General features: G+C 45.2%; 1 protein-coding gene across 3 annotated transcripts in view; it reads right to left on the reverse strand.

The window, feature by feature from the left end:
* Window positions 1–6,039: 6,039 nt before the first annotated feature.
* The window catches only part of LOC126530536 (uncharacterized), a 31,321-nt gene continuing 16,986 nt past the window's right edge, over window positions 6,040–20,374 (reverse strand). The window contains exons 2-4 of one of the 3 annotated variants that reach the window (XM_050177809.3): window positions 17,409–17,575; window positions 12,797–13,153; window positions 6,040–8,127 (exon numbers count right to left, since the gene is read on the reverse strand). In XM_050177809.3, the coding sequence (XP_050033766.1) occupies window positions 7,836–8,127; window positions 12,797–13,153; window positions 17,409–17,575 (816 nt within the window). In that variant the 3' untranslated portion in view covers window positions 6,040–7,835. Of the gene's footprint in view, window positions 8,128–12,796; window positions 13,154–17,408; window positions 18,896–20,374 lie in introns of those variants that run through there. The other 2 variants (XM_050177810.2, XM_055070636.2) reach the window with 2 other exon arrangements.

Consider the following 20,374-nt stretch of genomic DNA (forward strand, 5'->3'; position numbering starts at 1 on the left):
TCATATTTTGCAGCCTGAATGGAGCACACTGTGTTAACGAAAACCCAGTTGCATTTCTGACAGCTGATCACACAGAAGCAGGGCTAGGCAGTCGTTTCGTATGGGTTCGCTGAGGCAACCTGCAGTGTGCCGCCAAAAGCACCACCTCATTTCTCTAGAGCAAACTGCGTCATGAAAAGAGTCAGTAACTTTTCCAGACCACACATGAATAGTTGTTCTCCAAGGGGCCTTTTTTTTCAGTTTCCCTACGACAAAATTATGTTTTCTCATTCATTCACATTATAGTTCAAGACTAACATGTCTGCATGTCATATGTTTATGTCCACTCCTATTTCCTGATTCAATTTACTTTTAAATTGTACGCTAAGTCTATAAGCTACTTGTACCAGGCGCGAGGCACTCAGAAGAGTAGGTACTCTGTACGTCCACATGGTGGGCGGGCATGCGCACATGTGTTTTCACGTGGGGTGTCTGATCTCTCTGTGTGGCATATTGCCCGTTGCACCTGTAATCACTCTCCTTTGAGTCGACAAGCACCAATCTAAAAGCATGGCTTCCCATCACACTTTTGGGCTGTGATTACAAGCTCATAAAGTGTCTTTGTATGTGGCTCATTCCAGTGCTTCCAGTGCATTCAGTGCTTCCGACATGCCCATATGAGGCATGTCGCGTCCAGAGGTGTTCCACTCTGCTTCACCGGTTAGTAGTAAGGGACATCTGCTGTGGCCAAATGCCAAGAAACTTCCGGGTATTCAATGCTCCTTCATTCAGGAGAAGGCTTTCCATATCATTAGCCACAGGTACCCATTACCAGGTTTTGGATGAGGCTCGTTTTAGTGTGGGTTTTCAATGAATGGTCCAAGCTTTGTACTCTCAGCCTACTTGTGCTGTCCTCATACAGGATCGCGTGTTGGAGGCTTTTATTGTGGGTCATGGTGCACGGCAGCGGGATCATCTCTCACCTGCCCTCTACGTGCTCACTTTTGAACCGCATCTGCAGAGGCTGTCCTGTGGCAGTAGAATTGGCCAGTTCCTACTTCCACCAGGTTCCCCTCCAGTTGCTCTCTTCGCTTGTGCAGACGACTGGTCCATTGTCGTCCGAAACGAGGTATCAGTTTGCACTGTCTTGGATGCCACGGACGGTTACGGCAAGGCAAGTGGCGCAAGGTTGAATAGGTTGAAAAGTGCGGACACATAACTCCACTACATCGAGTCGGCAGCTCGTTCATGTTCTACCCATAAAAAAACGGTAACGAAGTGTAGGTTTCCAGTTCGATCCGGATGGTCTGTCTCCTGAAAACTGGCAGCAAGCTAAGGAGAAGCTTGAATTGAGGAATTCAGCCCACAGTCGTGTCCATTGACCGCTCAAGTGGCAATTCTTTGGTCAATTCTGTTTGCCTTCCTTATGTACGTAGCATGTGTCTCCAGTTCCAACCCGAACCAAGCTTATCTTGGAGAGGGTACTATTTGAGAGGGTTCCAGAGGGCTGTGCAGCTTGGCAGGTGCTTAAATTGCCTAAGGATAATGGAGGACTTGGAACTCCCAACCCGGGCATCCTGGCTACTACACTACACATCAGGTGCATCCAGGTAGCTCTTAACTCAGGCATGCTCCTGACTCGAAGCTTTACCCCCTTTTCTCTTAGCACTTGACTCCGTTTGTTTTCGCAAAGCACATTTTCTCACTATGTGCCTTGCTCAGGATCCCCTTCCGCCTTTTATCTGGTGGCTGCCAATTCTCTAGTACGCCTCCACAAGGTTCAACACGGCATCAATGTAGTGTCCACTCCAATTCAGGAACTAGTCGATATCCTCACCCCAGGTCTCACCCGCATTGCTAAAGGTACAATCTGTCCTCCCACAGGCCAAGCTGGAAGCTCATCACGGCCAGCTTCTTTGACACGAGGTAAGCTACTCTCATGTACTGCCTGGCACAGGGCTTCCTGCCGATGAGCTACAAATGCTTCACAGCCATCCTGACTCGTGGGGTGTGCCCTTTTTGTGGTGGTCGTGAGGATATGATCCATATCTTCTCACAGTGTTTGCTTTCCGCAGCTCTCCTTCAACAAATAGCTAGTCTTTTTGGCCTGCCAGATGTTCCATTTCAAACTGTCTGTTTCTTGTGCCCATTGCCTAAGTGGGCGATCAACCAGTTCATGCTTCTTCTTGTTGGGTGTTCATACAAACTTTGCTTAGCACGCCATGATGCGGTTTTTGGAACGAGGGCACCGAGCCTTCACGAAGTGCTTGCAAAAGCACGAAAAGAGGTCTGGTTCCATCTTACTCAAGAACGGCATCATTTAGGTGAGAAGTTTCTTGAAGTGTGGGCTTGCTCCGCTGTGATTTTTGATGAGTCAGGTGGAAAGCACTCCATCAGGTTATAATGCATGCATTTAAAGCCACTCAACTTGGCCGTGTGTGCCAGTCGATCCACTTCTTTGTTCTTTTCTCTGTGGAATACGGAGTCAGAACCAATCATGGCTCACCTGAATGCTGCCATGTAGCCCCGGGGTCTCCATGTGGTCTCCATGGTTGTTTGCCTTGACCTATTTTGTGTTCAGGCAATCTGAAGGTCTGTTGGGCTCGTGTCCCTGAAGACCGATACGCCTGCTTGTGTGTTATGTGCAGTAGCTCAGTTCGTCCTGCTCCACAGTGGCACCCTTGTCCAGGAAGGACCATTGGCCCAAACCAGTCTGTCACCCTGTCAACTCAGGTAGTTGGGTGTGCCGGGTTCAATGTACCAAACTATGCTGCATTGATGAGTACATGTAAGCTCTGGGACGCGGCACCTATGGGTGCCAAGTCCTCCTGCCATCTGACAACGGCACTGAGGACGCAATGTTCAACATAGCAACCAACCTGCAAAAGGCCCTGATATGCTGGGCAGTCTCGCGAATTTTCATTTTTCTCAGCAAGGTTATTGGAACTATATGTTCTATGTATGTTCTGCCAATAAAAATATGGTAAACTGTTCCCGCACATTCATGTGAATGTACAAAATTTAACGTTCTTAATGTCCTCAAGATGCATTTCAGCCCCATACTAATATCCGAACAATGTAAACAATATCCAGCAGAAACATCTATATAACATCTTTCAACATAAAAAAAGAGGACTTTTGACAGTACCATCAATGTTATTTTCATGTAAACTAGAGCAATCTGAACCTCTGTTGCAGGTGTTGAATCTCTAAGTGAAACATATAATGAACCTCTAGAAAATGCTCGTAATTTATAGGGTAGTTCAGTGTTCTACAACATGCTGAGAATAAATCTACAGCAAATATGGTGACACGAGTTGCAGGGCCCCTTTAATAATTGGCGACCTTCCCACAGGTGCTGTTTTAAGTGTAACATTCTTGCTTAGGGGGACATGCATATTTCGATCAAAATCTTTGAAACAAGACGTTGCGCTTATTACTGCATTGTTCATGTTCAAATTTCACAGAAAGATCATCTTGGAGTCTACATCATTCAACGTAACACTTGGCACAGTTGTCTGGCTTTTAAAGAAACAAAATGGAAAGTTGCCATAGTTTATGGGAGTGCAAGCTGCTCCCAAGATGGTGCTAGCATAAACTTGCGTCGCCATCTTTCAGCAGTTACAGAAAGCAGCCGTTCAGGAAGGGTTGCCGCATGTTCTTGAGGAGCGGATAGCACGCAGCAACCCTCTGTGAATGGCTGCTTTCTGCAACTGCTGAAAGATGGTGATGCAAGTTTATGCTAGCACCATCTTGGGAACAGCTTGCCACTCCCATAAACTAAGTCAACTTTCCATTTTAGAATGCAGCTCTTAGGAGCCCTTTCCTGTGGCGAGCATCGACGTAACAAGTGAACGAGCTCAGCAAAGGGTGAAACAGTGAACACGAAGCGCAGTGGGGGATGAAAGTTGTGAGGAGGAAAGCGGAAGAGGAGGGTATGATGAAAGCGCGAGAAGAAGTGTAGTGTGACAACGATGGCTAAGAAATGGCGACAAAGTAGCGTGCATTGTCTGGGAGGTCTGTCTGCGGTGCCTGCTGTGAAACGTGCCCACACGTCACCCATGCTCTGCCTCTCACTATCTCCAAATTAGTGAGGCGGTCGCGCCACACTTCGATACGTTTGCAACATGCTGCACGAGACACATTGTCTGCACCAGCCAATATATAGCAAAATGAAACCACGCATAGAGCTGCGCTCAAATTTTGCTTTAGGGAGTATCATAATAGTCGGTGAATTTTTTTCTTCTTATAAACCAGGCAACTAACTATGCCAAGTGTTACATTGAATGATGTCGACTCCAAAATGCGATCTCTCTGCAAAATTTAAGCAGAAACAATGCAGCAGTAAGCACATTTATTATTTTTTTTTTAAAATGAGAGAGATCGCTGGGGCTGGTTGGTCAATGGTGGGGTCAAGTGGGCGTGGAGGGATTGGCGCTGGTCTTGCAGCCTCAAGCTGGCGGCAAACAATATGTGTAACGTGCTCATTTAAGGGTAAGGTGAAGCAGTAAGGTCGACGCAAGACGACGTCGCAGCCGTGTTAGGGAGCTGGGAGAACTGTGGAATGATGCGGCGGCTTTTGGCGAGCTCAAAGCGGCGGCATTACTTGACAACGACGTTGATGGTGGACACACTGCTGAAAACCAACAAGTTGAACGCGTCGTCCGTGATCCCTTTGAGTAGGTGGCTGACTTTGTCAACCTCGGCCGTTTTCTCATCGACTTTCCGCCAAAGAGCGAGCACGTCTTGTATGTACGAGACATACGATTCAGTAGAAGACTGAACTCGGGTAGCAAGCTCTTTTCTAGAAGCCAGCTGCCGACCGGTGGTGTTTCCAAAGAGGTCAACGAGCTTCTCTTTGAAAGCATCCCAGCTAGAGATCTCGTCCTCGTGTGTCCGGAACCAGACATGAGGAGACCCGCCCAAGTAGAATAGGACATTAGCTAGCATAATGGTAGGGTCCAAGCCGTTGTTTTGGCTAACGCTCTCCTACAGGTTGAGCCAGTCCTCAACGTCAACATTATCTTGGCCGGAGCATATGCCAGGATCGTGGGGATTGGTAACCATAACGTACATTGTGGTCGGGGTCGCAGGAGTAGAAGGAGACGAGGCGTTGTCACCAGGAGCCATGGCACAAAGCAGGCCGGTGCGGCCGCTGCGGAGCTTCGTGGCGAGGACGAGGAACGGCACCCTCCACCAAAATGTTACGCACAAAGTATATTTACAAAGGATAACTGCAGCGCTGGCCAGTTCAGCCGACAGCTCGAGAGCCAGCGAGCGTTCGTCTTCGTTGGGGCGCCCACATGCATCGTCCACAAGAAGCACTCAATATGCACGTATCACTATTAAACAAAACATGCACATCTTTGCAGTTCCATGGTTCGCTGTTGAGCAAGTGAAGCAGGGACTTGGCGCCGGCATTCTTTTAATACGGATGTTCCATGGTACATTTTCAATCACAGTATGGCTCACTTATCCAACCTGTGGTAGGGAGCCAATCACAGCCAATCACTTCGATCCTAATCAGGCACAAATGCAGTCCAAAAATGTGATGTGTGGTACTCGTATTACTCTGCTTGTGCCTTCAATCAATTAATTGCAACTTAAAAAATAGTTATTGCTTTTCACCTATGAATCAATTAACCTGACGATTGACTGATCAATCTCCCAGACCTACACGGAATGCAACGTTAGCTGCACTAAGCGACAAATTTTGGTATGAACATACCTTGGCACACTGGTCTTGTAGAAAAACGTCAAATGAAGTGAGCTTGCCTTGGGACATGACTGTCTTGTTAAGCTTCCATTAAGATTGTACATCATAAAAGCAAACCCAAGAACTAGTCCACTTTAGTTAATTATACACTTTGTGATTACGATTTCGCAAGCACAGTCTCTGCGATGGAGCTTAAAGCATATGTGCAAGTTGTATTTACATTCCTCGCACAAAAATTTAAGTAAAATGTGTGAATGTTTAATTCTTGAAGATGCTGTAGATTACATTTCAAGCAGAGTTGAAAACACATCCTTTTAAGAAATGACGAAAACATGAAAAATAGATACCAACAATTAAAAAACAATTTTATTTGTGTGCAAAACAGTGACAAGTCAATACATAAACATAGCTTGGATTCATACTAAAACATGAATGACATGATGCAGTTAAATAGGGAATTATGGGATGACTTGAATTGTTATACTACAGTACAACAGGTCTTTGCAATGAGATCGAGACAGGATGTAAGGGGCTGTGAGCATGTGTAACTGGCACTGAAAGTTGCAAAAAATGCAGAATCTGACAAAAAAGTTTTAACGTTTGCCAGTCCTAAGGGCACAGTTAGCAATTTGGAGGAGCAGACTGCAGTTCTATGCGAGACCACTGGAGTTGGCCACAAAATCTTCTTTGCAAAGCCCATGTCACATAAATTTTTGGAGTCGGTGGTAGAACACTTAAGCGCCAAGAGAACAATGACTGTGAGAATGACTATGAACAATGACACCACACGAGCAAACAAGTCAGGGTAACAAAAATACATTATGTGCAGCAAGAGTGAGAGAGGATTTATTTGAAAGATGGCACAGAGGTTGGCTTGAGCTAGGCTGCTCTAGCCTGCAACTCTGCATGGAGAAGGGGGGGGGGGGTAAAGGTTTGATGATGATGACATAAAAGAATAGGCATACACGATGGCAGAGGTAAGTTCAATATTCTGTTGCCTTGTAATACACACACCTCGTAAAAGTGAAACACTGGGAAATGCATCTTTAAGAACTCCCAAGGAAACCCTTATGAACACCTAAAAGGCTCTTCCGTTCCTTCCCACAAGGACACCACGGAGGTCTTGCATACTATAGAACATCACATCAAGCTGTGAAAGAGCTGATGCAAATGCCCCAGCTCATTGGCAATGCCAGAAGTGCATGCATCTGCAATGATAATTGCAAGGATGACATTTGGAATACCAAAAAGCATGGCACCCCATTTGGATTGCTTGGCGACTTCAGGACAATGAAGGAAGGATGTCCGACTGAATGCCTGTGAGATGAAAAACGGAAGACATCCAAGAGCTGCAGCCTGGCGGGGCCGGAGCTCTGCCATGAATATTATTTTTAGCTGAGGAAGTCAGCTTTTCGTCCAAGATGTTGAAGCCATGATGGTATTACCTTTTGAGAACTGGCATGGTGGTGTTTGACACCGGCATGAGTGCTGTTTATATCTTTTCATTTGTCATTTAAATATTCCTTGGCGTTCTCCTATTAGCTACTATGTATGCAACATTCCTCCCTCTTATATTCTGATTTCACACAATTTTTGTTTTGTTTTGCTCACCACAATAGGTCACAACTCTCCTCTGCAGTGTGCATCTATCTACCTTGTGGGTGAAAGGACCAGTGAGCGTTCCCGCTCTTTGTGACACAACTGTCAACAACGCAGTTCCACAATTGTTGGAGCAGTCAGTGAAACAGACATGCCAGGCAACAATGCATGCTTGCGCATTTATGTGTTTCCACAAAGTTCCTTGTGCACTCCTTTAAAGCTGAGCATGTACCAAAGGTCGATTAAACACACTTGTTGCATGTCAGGCACTGCCAAATTCACGCAACGGTATCGGTTCACACATAGGTGGGAATGGCAGACTGAGTGACCGGAAGTCCGGTAAGATTGTTGGCTGGGCCTGTTGGAAGGGACACACACAGAAGTGAAAAGAAGCAGATTAAAACCGTGCTGGTGCTTTCGTGCTCGCCAGTCCCAGTTGCAGTCTATATGCACCGATTCCCTGCCATTCACAAAGAACTCTCGTACTGCAAACTTTCTCCACCCACGCTCACTTCTGTCTCGACGAGCTGCTCCATCACCATCACTCTTCCTCGAGGTCGGGGGGTGGGTCGCCCAAGGCCGCTTGTTCTGCGATGGACAGGAGGTACTTAAAGAGCCTGGTCACCAGCGTGGTCTTGTGCACCACCATTGTCCCCTCGTGGTCCAACAAAAACAGGTTGAGGAAGTGCACGCTGCACAGGGGCAACTCCTGGTAGCGATGCGGCAGCACGTGTTTCGACACTCGCTTGCAGAGGGCGAGCAGGAAATTCCGCCCGTCCTCGACCGTGACGCTCCTTGAGGGTGGCGGCAGCTGGCCAAGCACCTCCGCACTGCTGGAGCACCATGGAATAACGAGACGTCACTGTCCGTGGGACAAGCGTCGATTGCAAGCAAGCCCCGTGCTTGTTAACAGAGGGACATGGCGGAGAAGAAAAAGGAAGAGGAGTGCACGGCTACGCCACCGACATCACTTTTTCTTCGCCGGCCTGTTAGCCTTAAAATTAGAAAATTACTACTACATTTGAAGCCAAAAAATACTAAGATGTCAGGAAAAATATTAAACCTTCTTTTATAACTCATGCTAATAACTAGTCATTAAAAAAAGACATCTGGCTTTGTTCTAAACAGGAGTGCTGCAAATAGACACTCTCTAGTGTCACAGTTAGTCTGATCTGCGCCACAGACACATGAAAATATTCACAGAGTTTATTAATGAAATATTTATGTAATGGTAGCAGATATTTCAGTTGCCATTGTGCACTGTTACTATGAGCTGGGTGGCTATGCTGTGGGCAAGTCCAAATAGTCAACTGGGTTGATAAAAGTAGGCTCTGAATTATCTATCGATGACTGCAGTTGCATTCTTCCTGAATCAGTTTTGCCCTACATTAAATGCAAACAAAAAATGTTAACGCTATTTGTGTGATTATGAAAACTGTAAATAAGCTAAACAATCAGGCACATTACGGTAAAGCAGTAAAAATTTACAGGCGTGCCTTCACTACTTGCCACTTTGAACAGCAACATTTGTGAGGTAACCTTTGAAAACACATCTGTTAATCTGGCTTTGCTAGAAAATTCATGCCAGCATAGTGCTGTGCCTTTTTGCTTTTGCCTGCATCGAACTTGATGGCAGCACCGCAGCAGTTTCGTGATGGCACAAAATGCATGTCACACCGCCTGTTGGAAACTTTCTCGCATTTTCACAAACTCTCTTGGAAAGTACTTCATTTACTCAATTATAACGTGCATCCAATTTTCATGGCCAGAAATTATAACAAGTAATGACTTTGACTGTCCATTCACAATTTTTTTCGTAGTAAGAGATAGAATGCAATGGAGATTTGCTAAGGCTTTGAAAAAAGGTAAATTTACTGCATCCCAGCTACATTGAAGTGGGCATCATTCACTGTAGCTCTTGGAGGCCTCCTCATTGCTAGGAACAGCCCACAGCATCCCATATTCAGTGTCGCCTATGGCAGTTGGGATACTGGATTTCTTAAAAGCCTTGCAGACATGAAGGAAGAACATAAACTACCTATAGGAGTGAGCATTATGTCATACAGCCAGCCTTGGCAAGCGAACTCTCTGTGAAGCCATTCTCTTCGCTTTTTCCTTCACAGTGCTGGCCAAAGACGTGACCTCCAAGACTCAGCGTATTGGCTGAGAACATTTGGTTCCCGGTATTTTTTAATCAATGTGCACTTGTTCGGCTGCCCTGCCGTAGCTCTGCCAGTAGAGTGGGAACAGTAAAACCTACCAAGCTCTGTGACATGATGATCACGTGTTGGGCCACCTTGTTCGGCTTCAACCACGTAGCGCAATGCCCCCTGCTAGTTCTTTCCTTTCTCCATGCTTGCAGGCCACAGACTCGGGGGTACTGATGCCCCCCGAAATGATCACTGCGGCTAATATACTTTCCAGCATGACTTACATATATGTCATTATGTGTTTATACTATCAATATGTCAGTGATTTGTTTGATCCACATACGAAAATAAGCGAACAGAAATCTTTCAAAATGGCCACCGTTCTTACAGCAAAACCCCTTCTGAAAGTAATTCCTGGTTGCGGCCCTGCATGGAATCCTAACAAACTTACAGAGCAGGCACAAAGCTACACCAGCATTAGCAGCAGCAGTGGCGTGCGGATTGGAGTGAACAACAGAATTTTCAAACGTCAATGCAGTTTTGGTTTCTAGTGAAGCATGTAATTTTATAGTAAATTTTCCCTGAAAAAAAAAAATGCCCGTCAGAATCGAGCAAGTAGGGTATTGTCTCTAATATGTAAAGGTGGATTCCTCTATTCAATCTGAAACAAGCTTCTTGGTGCACGGAGGAGAAGATTCTTCCACCAGTAAACTCGAAGCAGGTTCACATTTTCTACTGGCTGTTTCAGACCCCTTGCTCCACAACAGATCACAAGGATCCCCTCCATCAGATGGGTTTGGCTGGAAGTTTTAAAGTGTGCCAAGTTCTGCCTGCTGCAATTCGGACCTGCGCAATCCAAGCGTTATCCGAGCATTCCCTCAAGGATTCGGGAAGAGAGAGTTGTAAGTCAACTTTAAGTCTATACTTCATTGATGTCTAATAGCCCAGTCACACGGGGTGATCAATCCCAATAGGGATCGGTTTCTCAATTGCGAATGGTTCCCTTCCGCAGCTTGCACAGAGAAGCCAACCAAGACTGCGAAATTCGACCCCGATTGGACTCTCTCGTGATCACAAGTGTCTGTGTGACACCAGTGTAAGGAGTGAAATAAAAATGAAAACAGTGGGAAAATGAGTGAAACGTCAGTCCGGGTGACAGAGCGATTTGTCTTAGCCATGATGATGGCGACTACCATTGTCAAAATGTTGTCTTTGTGCTAAGGCTTCCCTCTTTCAGCCAGTGTTGTTCATCAACGTCTGCTACTCTCCCCATGGAAGATTTTACTGTTTAGTATGTACCTTCATCAAACATTGTGAGGAAGACGTACACAAGAGAACAGATCACACACAAGTGCCGTTCTCTTATACATCTGCTCTTGTGTACTCCTTGCATACGTCCATTCTCTTGTGCATATCTTCCTCACGCTGTCTGAAGAATGTGCACCAAAATGCACCAGGAACTGCAATCAAGCTATTAAGTGAAGATCAATGGCTATGACAGGGTACAAGAATGGGCTAGTTAGTGACGCATATTCAAGCAACTACAGCGCTAAAACCGATGAAGGACGAATGATGTGGGATAGACACAAGCACTATCTTCCAACTAGAGGTTTACGTTCAGTTCCACAGATACGAGGTGTGACACAAAAAAAAAAAAAAAAAAAAGAGACTGGTCCAATAAATTATTGTACTTATAGAATCAGTTCTCTATGACATTATCACCTTCAAAGCAGTGCCCTTGAGCATTCACACACTTCTGCATTCGGTGCTGCCATTGCTGGTAACAGTTCTGGAACGAGATTTTTGGAAGGCCCTTCAGAGGATTCTCTGTTTTTGCCTGAACCTCTTCAACTGAGGTAAAATGGGTTCCCTTTAAGCAAGATTTAACTTTAGGAAATAAAAAAAAGTCGCATGGAGCCAAATCAGGTGAATAAGGAGGATGCCCCATCACAGTAATGTTTTTGCTGGTCAGAAACTGCCTGACAAATAGGGCCGTGTGAGCGGGTGCATTGTCCTGGTGCAACAGCCATCTATTACTCCACAACTGTGACCTTCTTTTGCTAATTTTTTCACGAAGTCGTTTTAGTACTTCAATGTAGTAGTGTTGATTAACAGTCTGACCACTGGGAACCCACTCAATGCTGTTAACGTCAAAGAAGACAATTAACATCGCCTTGAATTTTGATTTTGACATGCGTGCTTTTTTGGGTCTTGAGGATCCTGGAGACTTCCACTGCATTGACTGGCGCTTACTTTCTGGGTCATAGGTAAAAATCCATGTCTCATCACATGTTACAACAGATTTCAACAAATTTGGCTTGTTTGCAATGCGTTCTAACATGTCCACACACACGTCTTTACGGCACTGTTTTTGGTCACCGGACAGAACTTTTGCACAACCTTTGCACAAATCTTCCTCATGTGTAATTCGTCTGTTAAAATGCGTCGAACAGCTTCCCTATCCAAGTTAACCAACTCTGCCACTGCACGAACACTTAATCTTCGGTCACCACGGATCACATCACAAACTTTGGCAATGTTTTGGTCTGTAATCGCTGACCTTGGGCGCCCAGCACATTCATAATTTTCCACACTGTCCCTTCCCCCTGAAAACCTCTTATGCCATACAAACACACGTGCACGAGACAAAGTTTCATCTCCATAAGCCTCGGTTAACATTTGAAGTGTTTCCGTGGCTGATTTCTTAAGTTTCACAAGAAACTTGATGTTGATTCGCTGTTCGGTTTTTACATCAGACATTAGCAGAATGCAGCTGCACAAATTCACTCGATGACCCAGCACTCCCAACTGGCGTGATCAGTTCCATTGAAACTGGCCGCATGAATAAAGGAGGTGTGTGGGATGACGTCAGCAAAACAGTTGTTGCCAACTCCACTCCTTTTTCAAGCTACACACTTAGTCTTGTTTCTTTTGTGTCACACCTCATGTACATGTATATGAAAAAAGTTTATGAAAATTCATGAACAGATGAGTGCCACTCGCAGACACATAGGCAACAAAGAAACAGCAATGGAAATCACAGCCTATAAAGGCAGAACAGGCCATATTAGTACATATTAAACTATGAAACTGAGAATGAACCTTTACATGAAGGTCAGTCGTGCCAGTGTCTGTCCTCTGTCATTAGTCCTTTGTTGGTTTCTGCACTGTAGTTGCTTGGCAATCGCTTTCGGCAGCAAAGGAAAGCAGACTAGAAGACAAGGGGCAGATGTGTGTTGTCTCTCTCTTGTTTTCTTTGTCTGCTTTGCTTTGCTGCCTGTAGGGATGAAACTGCACCAACTTGCCCCCCCTCCCCCCAAAAAGAACGTATTTCAAGTCACTGTCTGCGCACCTGAAGCCCATAATGACACCGTCCATGTTCAGTTCCAGGCAGCACATTGAGGGGTCCTCTGGCTCGAGGAAGGAGAGGCCCCACACTGCGACCATGGACAGCTGCCATGGGGCCAGCTGTAGAGCAAGTAGGGTGACTCCAAAGCTGTTTCCCAGCTCATAGGCCAAGAGAGTTCGTGCATTCACTGACCCCGCTAGGAACACCAGCGAGATCTTCTCACTGCTGTGCACCAGCCCTGCAGCATGAGGCTTCCGGGAGCCCGCACTTGCCACGCAGAAGAACGCCTCCTTGCCCTGCCTCTCGTGGCCACCGAGCACGTTGCACGGCCGTGACAGAAGACGTGGCTTGCGCCCTTTGCTGGAAACAAGAAACGCTTGTTTCGATTGTGCCCACGGAGCTTCTACAACTGTCTCAACAAGACAGCTTTGAAGAAATAAACAAACAAATAAGCAAGCAATAAACAAATTGGAACGATGAAATGTGCTTTATGGGGAGCATGTGTGGCCATTTCCTTCCACGCACTCATGTCGACGGGATTGCATGTTGTAGACGCATCAAGAGCCGGAGGGTACGAGCATGAAATTTGCACTACGCCCTCTCCCCGTTTCCCCATTGCTCTCGCTATATGCACTCCCCTTCTCCCAGACTCATGGGAAAGGGAATAGGATCCCCAAAAATATATATTTTCAATTGTTCATTGTGCTAGGCGCATTCTAGTAGTAGTTACTCATATTCTGTAATCTTGTTTGTTCAGTTCTGCAATATTCCCGTGCACAATGAGCTATATCATTTTATACAGTACTATCATTCTTGTTGTACTGTACAATTTTGTATTATTTTTTGTCTTAGCAAAGTTATTTTGTATGATTCATTATTTCATGTAGTATTTTGTTTTTTTTTCCTTTTTAATGTTTATTTTCTTACTCTGCAGCTTAATAATGTTATTGTTTTATGTACTACCTGACAAGAGGTCCCCTTAGGCTCTTGTGCTGTGGGACCTGCTTCTGTATCTTCATTTATGGATTAAGCTTATAGCTCAATAAAACATGATTCTGATTCGACTCATGAGGAAGACACTCCCCTTGCCAAAGTAAAAAACATAAAGTGTTCCTGAAGGAGAATTTATTAAGATTAAGCAAAATTTTCACAACGATCTATGGGCGTGCCTGTCCGTGTTGTAGTGACTCGCCACCGTCTTTGGACCACATCTCATGGGAATGCCAAAATAGACCGCCAAGTTTAAATACCTACTTAGCTAGGTATAATCTAACACACTGGAGCAATGAGAGGCACAACTCGCCAGCTCAGACCCGGAGGTGCAGAAAGCCTTTCTGGGTCACGTTTGGCTGGCGGCAGAAGCCAGTGGAGCCCAGGACTTGGGGCCCCACCCATCAAGCTTCTGACCCCCTGTCCCCCTGTCCCCCTTTCCCCAATTCAATAAAGTTATTCTCTCTCTCTCTTTGGCTTCCCGACCTTGGACCTGACCAACGGCCTCATGTGAACCTTACGGATACCTGCCACAACTTGTGCGTTAACTCATTGCCTGACATAACGTGCAACGGGGCAAGCCTACTCATCACCTTTTTACAGAACGGACCTCCCCTCTGCAGGTGTTCTGTATTGCTCGTGGGAGCAAATATTGCTTGAGCAGATGCCGCTGGTTGCCTTATCATCCAAACCCAACGTGGCTTCGATTAACCCACACTACGGGTTGGGGACTACTACGGAACGACTGTGTGTGGCTAGATATGGAGCTTGCCTTCACCCCTAGCCGCACGCATAGCATAACCCCACAGCTTAAACAGTGTTACCACGTTTCCATCTTGGTAGAAAACTGTATAGTTTTACGGAAAACATGGACTGCGCTCGTCCGTGTTTTCTTTTTTGTCCCTATTCGTTTGCGCCATTCTTTCTTGAGAAAACTTGACAGTGGTTTTGCTGATCAGGCCTGCATGTAGACCTTTTCATCAGGCGAGGAGGATAGGGCATGCAGCGAGCCTTTCCTCCTCTCTGGCTTGGGCGACTGGGCACGGCGCTGCTTGAAAGTATTGCTGTCCCGTGCTGTGGAACGATTTCGGAATGTTTTAGATTGTACTTTGTGAAATTTACGCAATGTCAGTTCATATAAGGTCGTTTAGGGAAGCCTTTCGGTGCATCGGTAGCTACAGTACGCGGAAATATGTCTTGGTGGCGCAAAAATGTGACATGCATAATCAGCCACAGTGTACGCACATTAACAGTCACGGTGTGTGTATGTGTTGTGAACTATTTTGTTTATATTGGTTTTAATTCAACAAAGGAAACCGGTGTCTGTATTGCCAGCATTAAATGGTAAATCAGCTCACTGTCTGATCGCTTGGCATAGGGAGTAAAACATAAAACATAAGAGCGCATGCTCGTGGACGCGGCCAACCTAAGGCAATCACGAGACATCTAAGAGGCAGGCGCTATCAAATATTTGTGATTCACCGGCATCATTCTCACGCATTTCAAGTCTAGTAGGCTTGAAATTACTATGTCTACGCTATCCTTCCTGCATGAGGCCGATGACGCTGCTCAACACGGCGATCACTGCAGTTGGTGAATCAGCACAATACATATATAAGCTGCGTGCTTCGGCATTGCCTTTTTGGCCTGTATAAAGCTATAATATATGAGAGGGATCGCATAAAAAGAATGCGATGGCTATCTTTGAGGACAAAATTTTCGTAATACGTGTGAGTGCATCGAAGAGAACGGAACGAACACAACCGAAAAAACAATTCGATTATCATCCTCTTTCTCAAAAAAGCAAGAGAAAATGGGCTAACGCCGCAATACGACCTCGCATAGTCACGCGGCACAACGTTTTTAGACATATAACCACTGATGCCGTATGGTTGGACCATGCACTATATCTGTAATCCAGCACCTTATAGCTACCACTGCTTAGGACGCTCTCGCAGTTCGTAAACGGTCAGGCATGCTGCTATTACTAGCCAAAACTATTCCATTAATGGGTGGAAACCTCATCCATCGAACCAAGTAGTCACGCAATGTAACCTGCAGCGAACAGTTTGAACACTTGTCAAAGTATAACAGCACAGCTCCTATCGTAGCAGAATGGTACCCACGCTGTTATGATTGTCGCATATGTTTCATTTCTCCTAAACCGCAGCTTAGAACTAGAGGATAATACTGCAATAAGGTCACAGTAGTGAATGGAACATTCAGAAATACACAATTTATCCCTGAGGCTGATTGTAGGCTCAAATATATGAGCTCACACATCGCGCTGCATGCTCCGTCCGCCTTTATGCCAGCAGAAAGTCCGGCCATACCGACTTAAACCACTTCAGTACATCTCACAGAACCGTTTAGCGCGTAGAAGACACACATCATGCTAAATATGCCGCGCGAGCGTGAAAACAAACACCAGAAACTATTTCCGAACGTATACCTGCCATGCAAAACGGAGTGCTCGCCCAAGCCAGCATGCCAACTGTCCATAGATGGTGCCATTGCGTAGAAATATGGTGGCGCCAATGAAAAAAAACGGTGTATACAGTGGTAACTGCTTTTAACCCGCTGCAGTGATGTGTCGGGCCCCACCCGATGTGCGAAAGTATCCGTTCTGGTCAGATGTCGAGTAGTGCCTGATGAGCGCATGCTCACGTTCACCAGTTATTTGGGTTAGTAGAGCCAGGTTTTGAGCTTCTTCAAGTAGTAAGTGAAGTTTGCAATGTCTCCAGACGAGGGCAGCACTTTTCTTCCTTCTCTCATGCTTGAAAAGATTTTAGCGTGATTTTTGGCGTGAAGCGCCAATAGGATGGCGGTGTTTTCTGGACAAAATTCATTTAATTTCATTAACTCAGAAGATAATTTTAGTGCCCTGGATGAATATATTTCACCTTCAGACAGTCGGCAAACATCCTCGGATGGGAGCAGTTTAGAAGAAAGCGACTGCGAGGGCCCTACAGGCCTGCAGTGCAAATTTTCCTCCACCAGGAGAGTGCTTTGAGTGCTACCACATGTACAGCGTTGATGTACTATTTAAAGCCTCACGAATAAGTAAATTTTCTGAAATGTAACTTAACATGTGTTCATTTACCTAACCAGTTTTTTGCGTGGCGTATAAATGCATAAAATGTCCCTTGACTGGAATGACCACCAATTGGGTAACTGCATGTGACCGCAAAAGGCTAAGGTAAATATTTTTTTTTTTTCATCTTTATTCTTCTGAGATATCGTGCTGCAAACTTGCAGACATATGCTCATTGCTTATTTTGAATATGAGGTTTATTTCAGTTTATCTCAGTTGGTTCTAACTTTATGCACATTTCCTTTCCTTGATTTTCTGGAAAATAATGTGAAAAGTCACTTCATATTTCACTAAACTCTGCACAGTTGACACTAAATAGCTGGCACTCAGAAGAGTGCATTGCTGGGTGTCAAAGTCTAGCAACTATTCTACTTTAGACACAGAGCAATATAAGGTTGGTCTAATTAGATTTTCTGAATCATGCTGAAGCCATTGCTACCACTGATACATGGTGAAATTCTGTGCACAGGAGGTGAAAGTGCTGCTTTCATATTTCACTACTGTGCATGGTGTCAAGCTGGTGGGTCCTACCTGTCTGGAAGTTCTGACAACATGCCCCGCATTATTTCCTTGAGCTTGGCAGAGGTGAATTCCCACAGGGGCAGTCCATAATAGCAGCTCCACGTATTGGTCCGCAGCAGCCGTAACGCCAGGGCATCGTTGCCACTTGACGTACTGGGGGACTCTTCAGCTGCCATCTGTGTCAAGCCACCCAAAAAAATAAAAATAAAACAAACATGGTAAGTTCAAAGTTAAACTTGTGCTTGCCTCACAGGGCAGCGGAGCCGTCAGGGGCAGTATTCTCAAACAGTCACTTTCAAGGGTACGACCACTTTTGCAAGATATTGAGCAACTTGGCCAAAGAAGCGCCTAAGTGTACAGCTGACAGTATTCCTGCCACTATGCAAGCACAGAAACTTTGGCGCAGGGCTAGAAATGGTGTGGGCTGTATATGGCGATGTGTCTTATGCCAAGTCACACACAATCTCATGAAAGTGATCATGCTCCCGAAAGTGAACGCCTCACAATAGTGCCCTCGCATTCGGTGTATCGTGTGGCCTCCCTCCCAAGCACTGACAGAGTGAAATGCCGCTTAGCTTCAGTGATCGAACTAAAGCTGGCAGGTTCAGCATGCCATGACTGATGGCCACGCCACGGGATGAATGTGCTAGTGTACCATGCTTTAAACAGTAACCTGCATTGCCTGTTCGAAGCTATCAAAAGAACCCTTAAGCATACTTGTGAAAGGTATGGAATGCTTTTGGTATGCATACCTATGCGATTAGAAGAGTAGCAGTGGGCTCACTGGTAATCCACTGTTGTTGCGAAGATGTATAGTGAAAAGCAGTAAACAAACACGAGTGCTATACAGATGAGGATTATTGTGACGCGCACAATATTTGTGCTGGTAAATAAAAATAGAGTAAGCAGCAAAACCAGCTAAAAACAACTACAGGAATCAAAGAAAAAAAGAAAGAAAAGTGAAGATACAAAATCATCCCAACTGTCAACTTACATGCAGGTACCCTTCAAAAACCTATGTTCCTTATAAGACAGAGAAAGTGTTGGCAGAACCAATCTCACAATGACTGTTGATGGCAATGCATTTAGCACTGAATCAATATAGAAACACAACATACTGCCACTGTCAAAACTAGTTATGTATGAGACGTGTACTACAGTAGGATTCCGCTTTGCGCTTTCCTAATAACACTCGGTGCCATCTAGGAGTGCTGCCAGGGAGTCTGCGCATGGCCTTCGAAATGCATGGCGTGCAACACTGAGAAACACTTCATGCGGCGACTGGGCTCCTCTCTCATGCTTCTTTCTGGTCACATTGCAGCATCTAGTGGCGCTGCTGAGAAGTCCACGCATGACCTTCGAGACAAAAAGCATGGTGTGCCGGTGCCTGCGGATGCTGAAAGTTGTTCCCTGGCTTGCCACACACTCAGCGGCACATACTCAGTGACCCAAGTTGGCGAAAGGTTCAGTGATGAGTGACACATACCCAGTGCCTTCATGGCACAGCTCGCTAAAGTGTGCAAGTAAAAAGCATTCATTGAAAAGTGGCACATACCCAGTTGTATTTGTGTTGCAGCCTGCTAAAAAGTTGCGTTGCTGTCCTTGAGGAACCCTTGTGACGTGGGTTCTATTCCGCCCAGCATTGGAGAAATTTAAATTATCTTTTTTTGTCATCGTAGAGTGGCACATTCCCAGCGACACGTACCTATACTCCATCTCACAAAACCTTTGCAGCACTGCCGAAGGTACGAGACGTACACAGGCAATATCTTTGCGCAGCGGAATGTAGTTCTGGGCATAATTGTCTAATCATTGGCGGGGTGAGAGAGTTTTGTTTATGCTTAGTAAATCAATCGTTACAGCAACAGGTGACTTATCGGGGCCTTTGAATGCATGTTGTGCACCATTAATTCAGGCACCTTTAATTAATTCATCAATTCACCATTAATTCACCAAGGACTGAAGTACGTATGTCCTCTATCTCTACTGTTGCTCGTGCTTTATGTTGCGGGCATAGAAAGATAACTAAAAAACAGTAAATTAGGGCTTGGTTTATTTTACATCTATAGCAGGCAAAGGGTGCAACAGAAGGTCCCTGGACTGATGTATGCAGACGACATGGTGCTACTAGTGGACAATGCAAGAGATTTAGGGAGAGTAGTGAATATGCGTGGTAACACAGTGACACATCTGGGCCTTAAGCTTAGCACAGAGAAATCTGGAATTATAATATGATCTTTAATGAAGAGATGAGTAACAATGTGGTACCAATTCAACAGCAAGTCATGTCCATAGTCAAGCAATTTAAATACCTGGGCATCTATATATATATACGAAGAAATAACTTACTCAAGCTACCACCAAGATAACTGAAAATAAAGGGGAAGCAGAATATAGCAATAATGAAACATAGGGCACTTTGGGCTACAATAAATATGAGGTGGTGTGTGGAATCTGGAAAGGAGTAATGGTGCCAGCACTAACGTTCGTAAATGCCATTCTGTACTTAAAATCGGATATCTTATCGGGACTGGAAGTTAACGAAACATGGGTAGGCCAGTTGGCTTTGGGGGCCCACGGTAAAACCACAAATGAGGCAGTGTAGGATGACAAGGGTTGGGCCTCCTTCGAAGTTAGAGAAGCACAGAGCAAAATTAGTTTTGAAGAAAGACTCAAGAACATGGATGAAAATAAATGGGCAGCTAAAGTGCACAAGTATCTGTACTAATTGAAAAGCGTGGACACAGAATGGGGGAAGAGTTCAAGAAACTTGGCAACCGAGTAAGGAGTAATTGAAAGTGTAAATAGACAACCAGGAGTTATCAGAAAGTGAAAGAAACTGAGAAAGTGAATTGGATACAAAGAATGGGAAGAAAAAGGACCATGGAGATTTACAAGAATGAGGAGAAAGAATTTAGGAGGGAAAATCTGCACAATAACACAAAGGGCAGAGACTGGCTATCTGAGGTCCAAGC

Source organism: Dermacentor andersoni, chromosome 4, assembly GCF_023375885.2.
Source record: "Dermacentor andersoni chromosome 4, qqDerAnde1_hic_scaffold, whole genome shotgun sequence".
NCBI classification, from domain to species: domain Eukaryota; kingdom Metazoa; phylum Arthropoda; class Arachnida; order Ixodida; family Ixodidae; genus Dermacentor; species Dermacentor andersoni.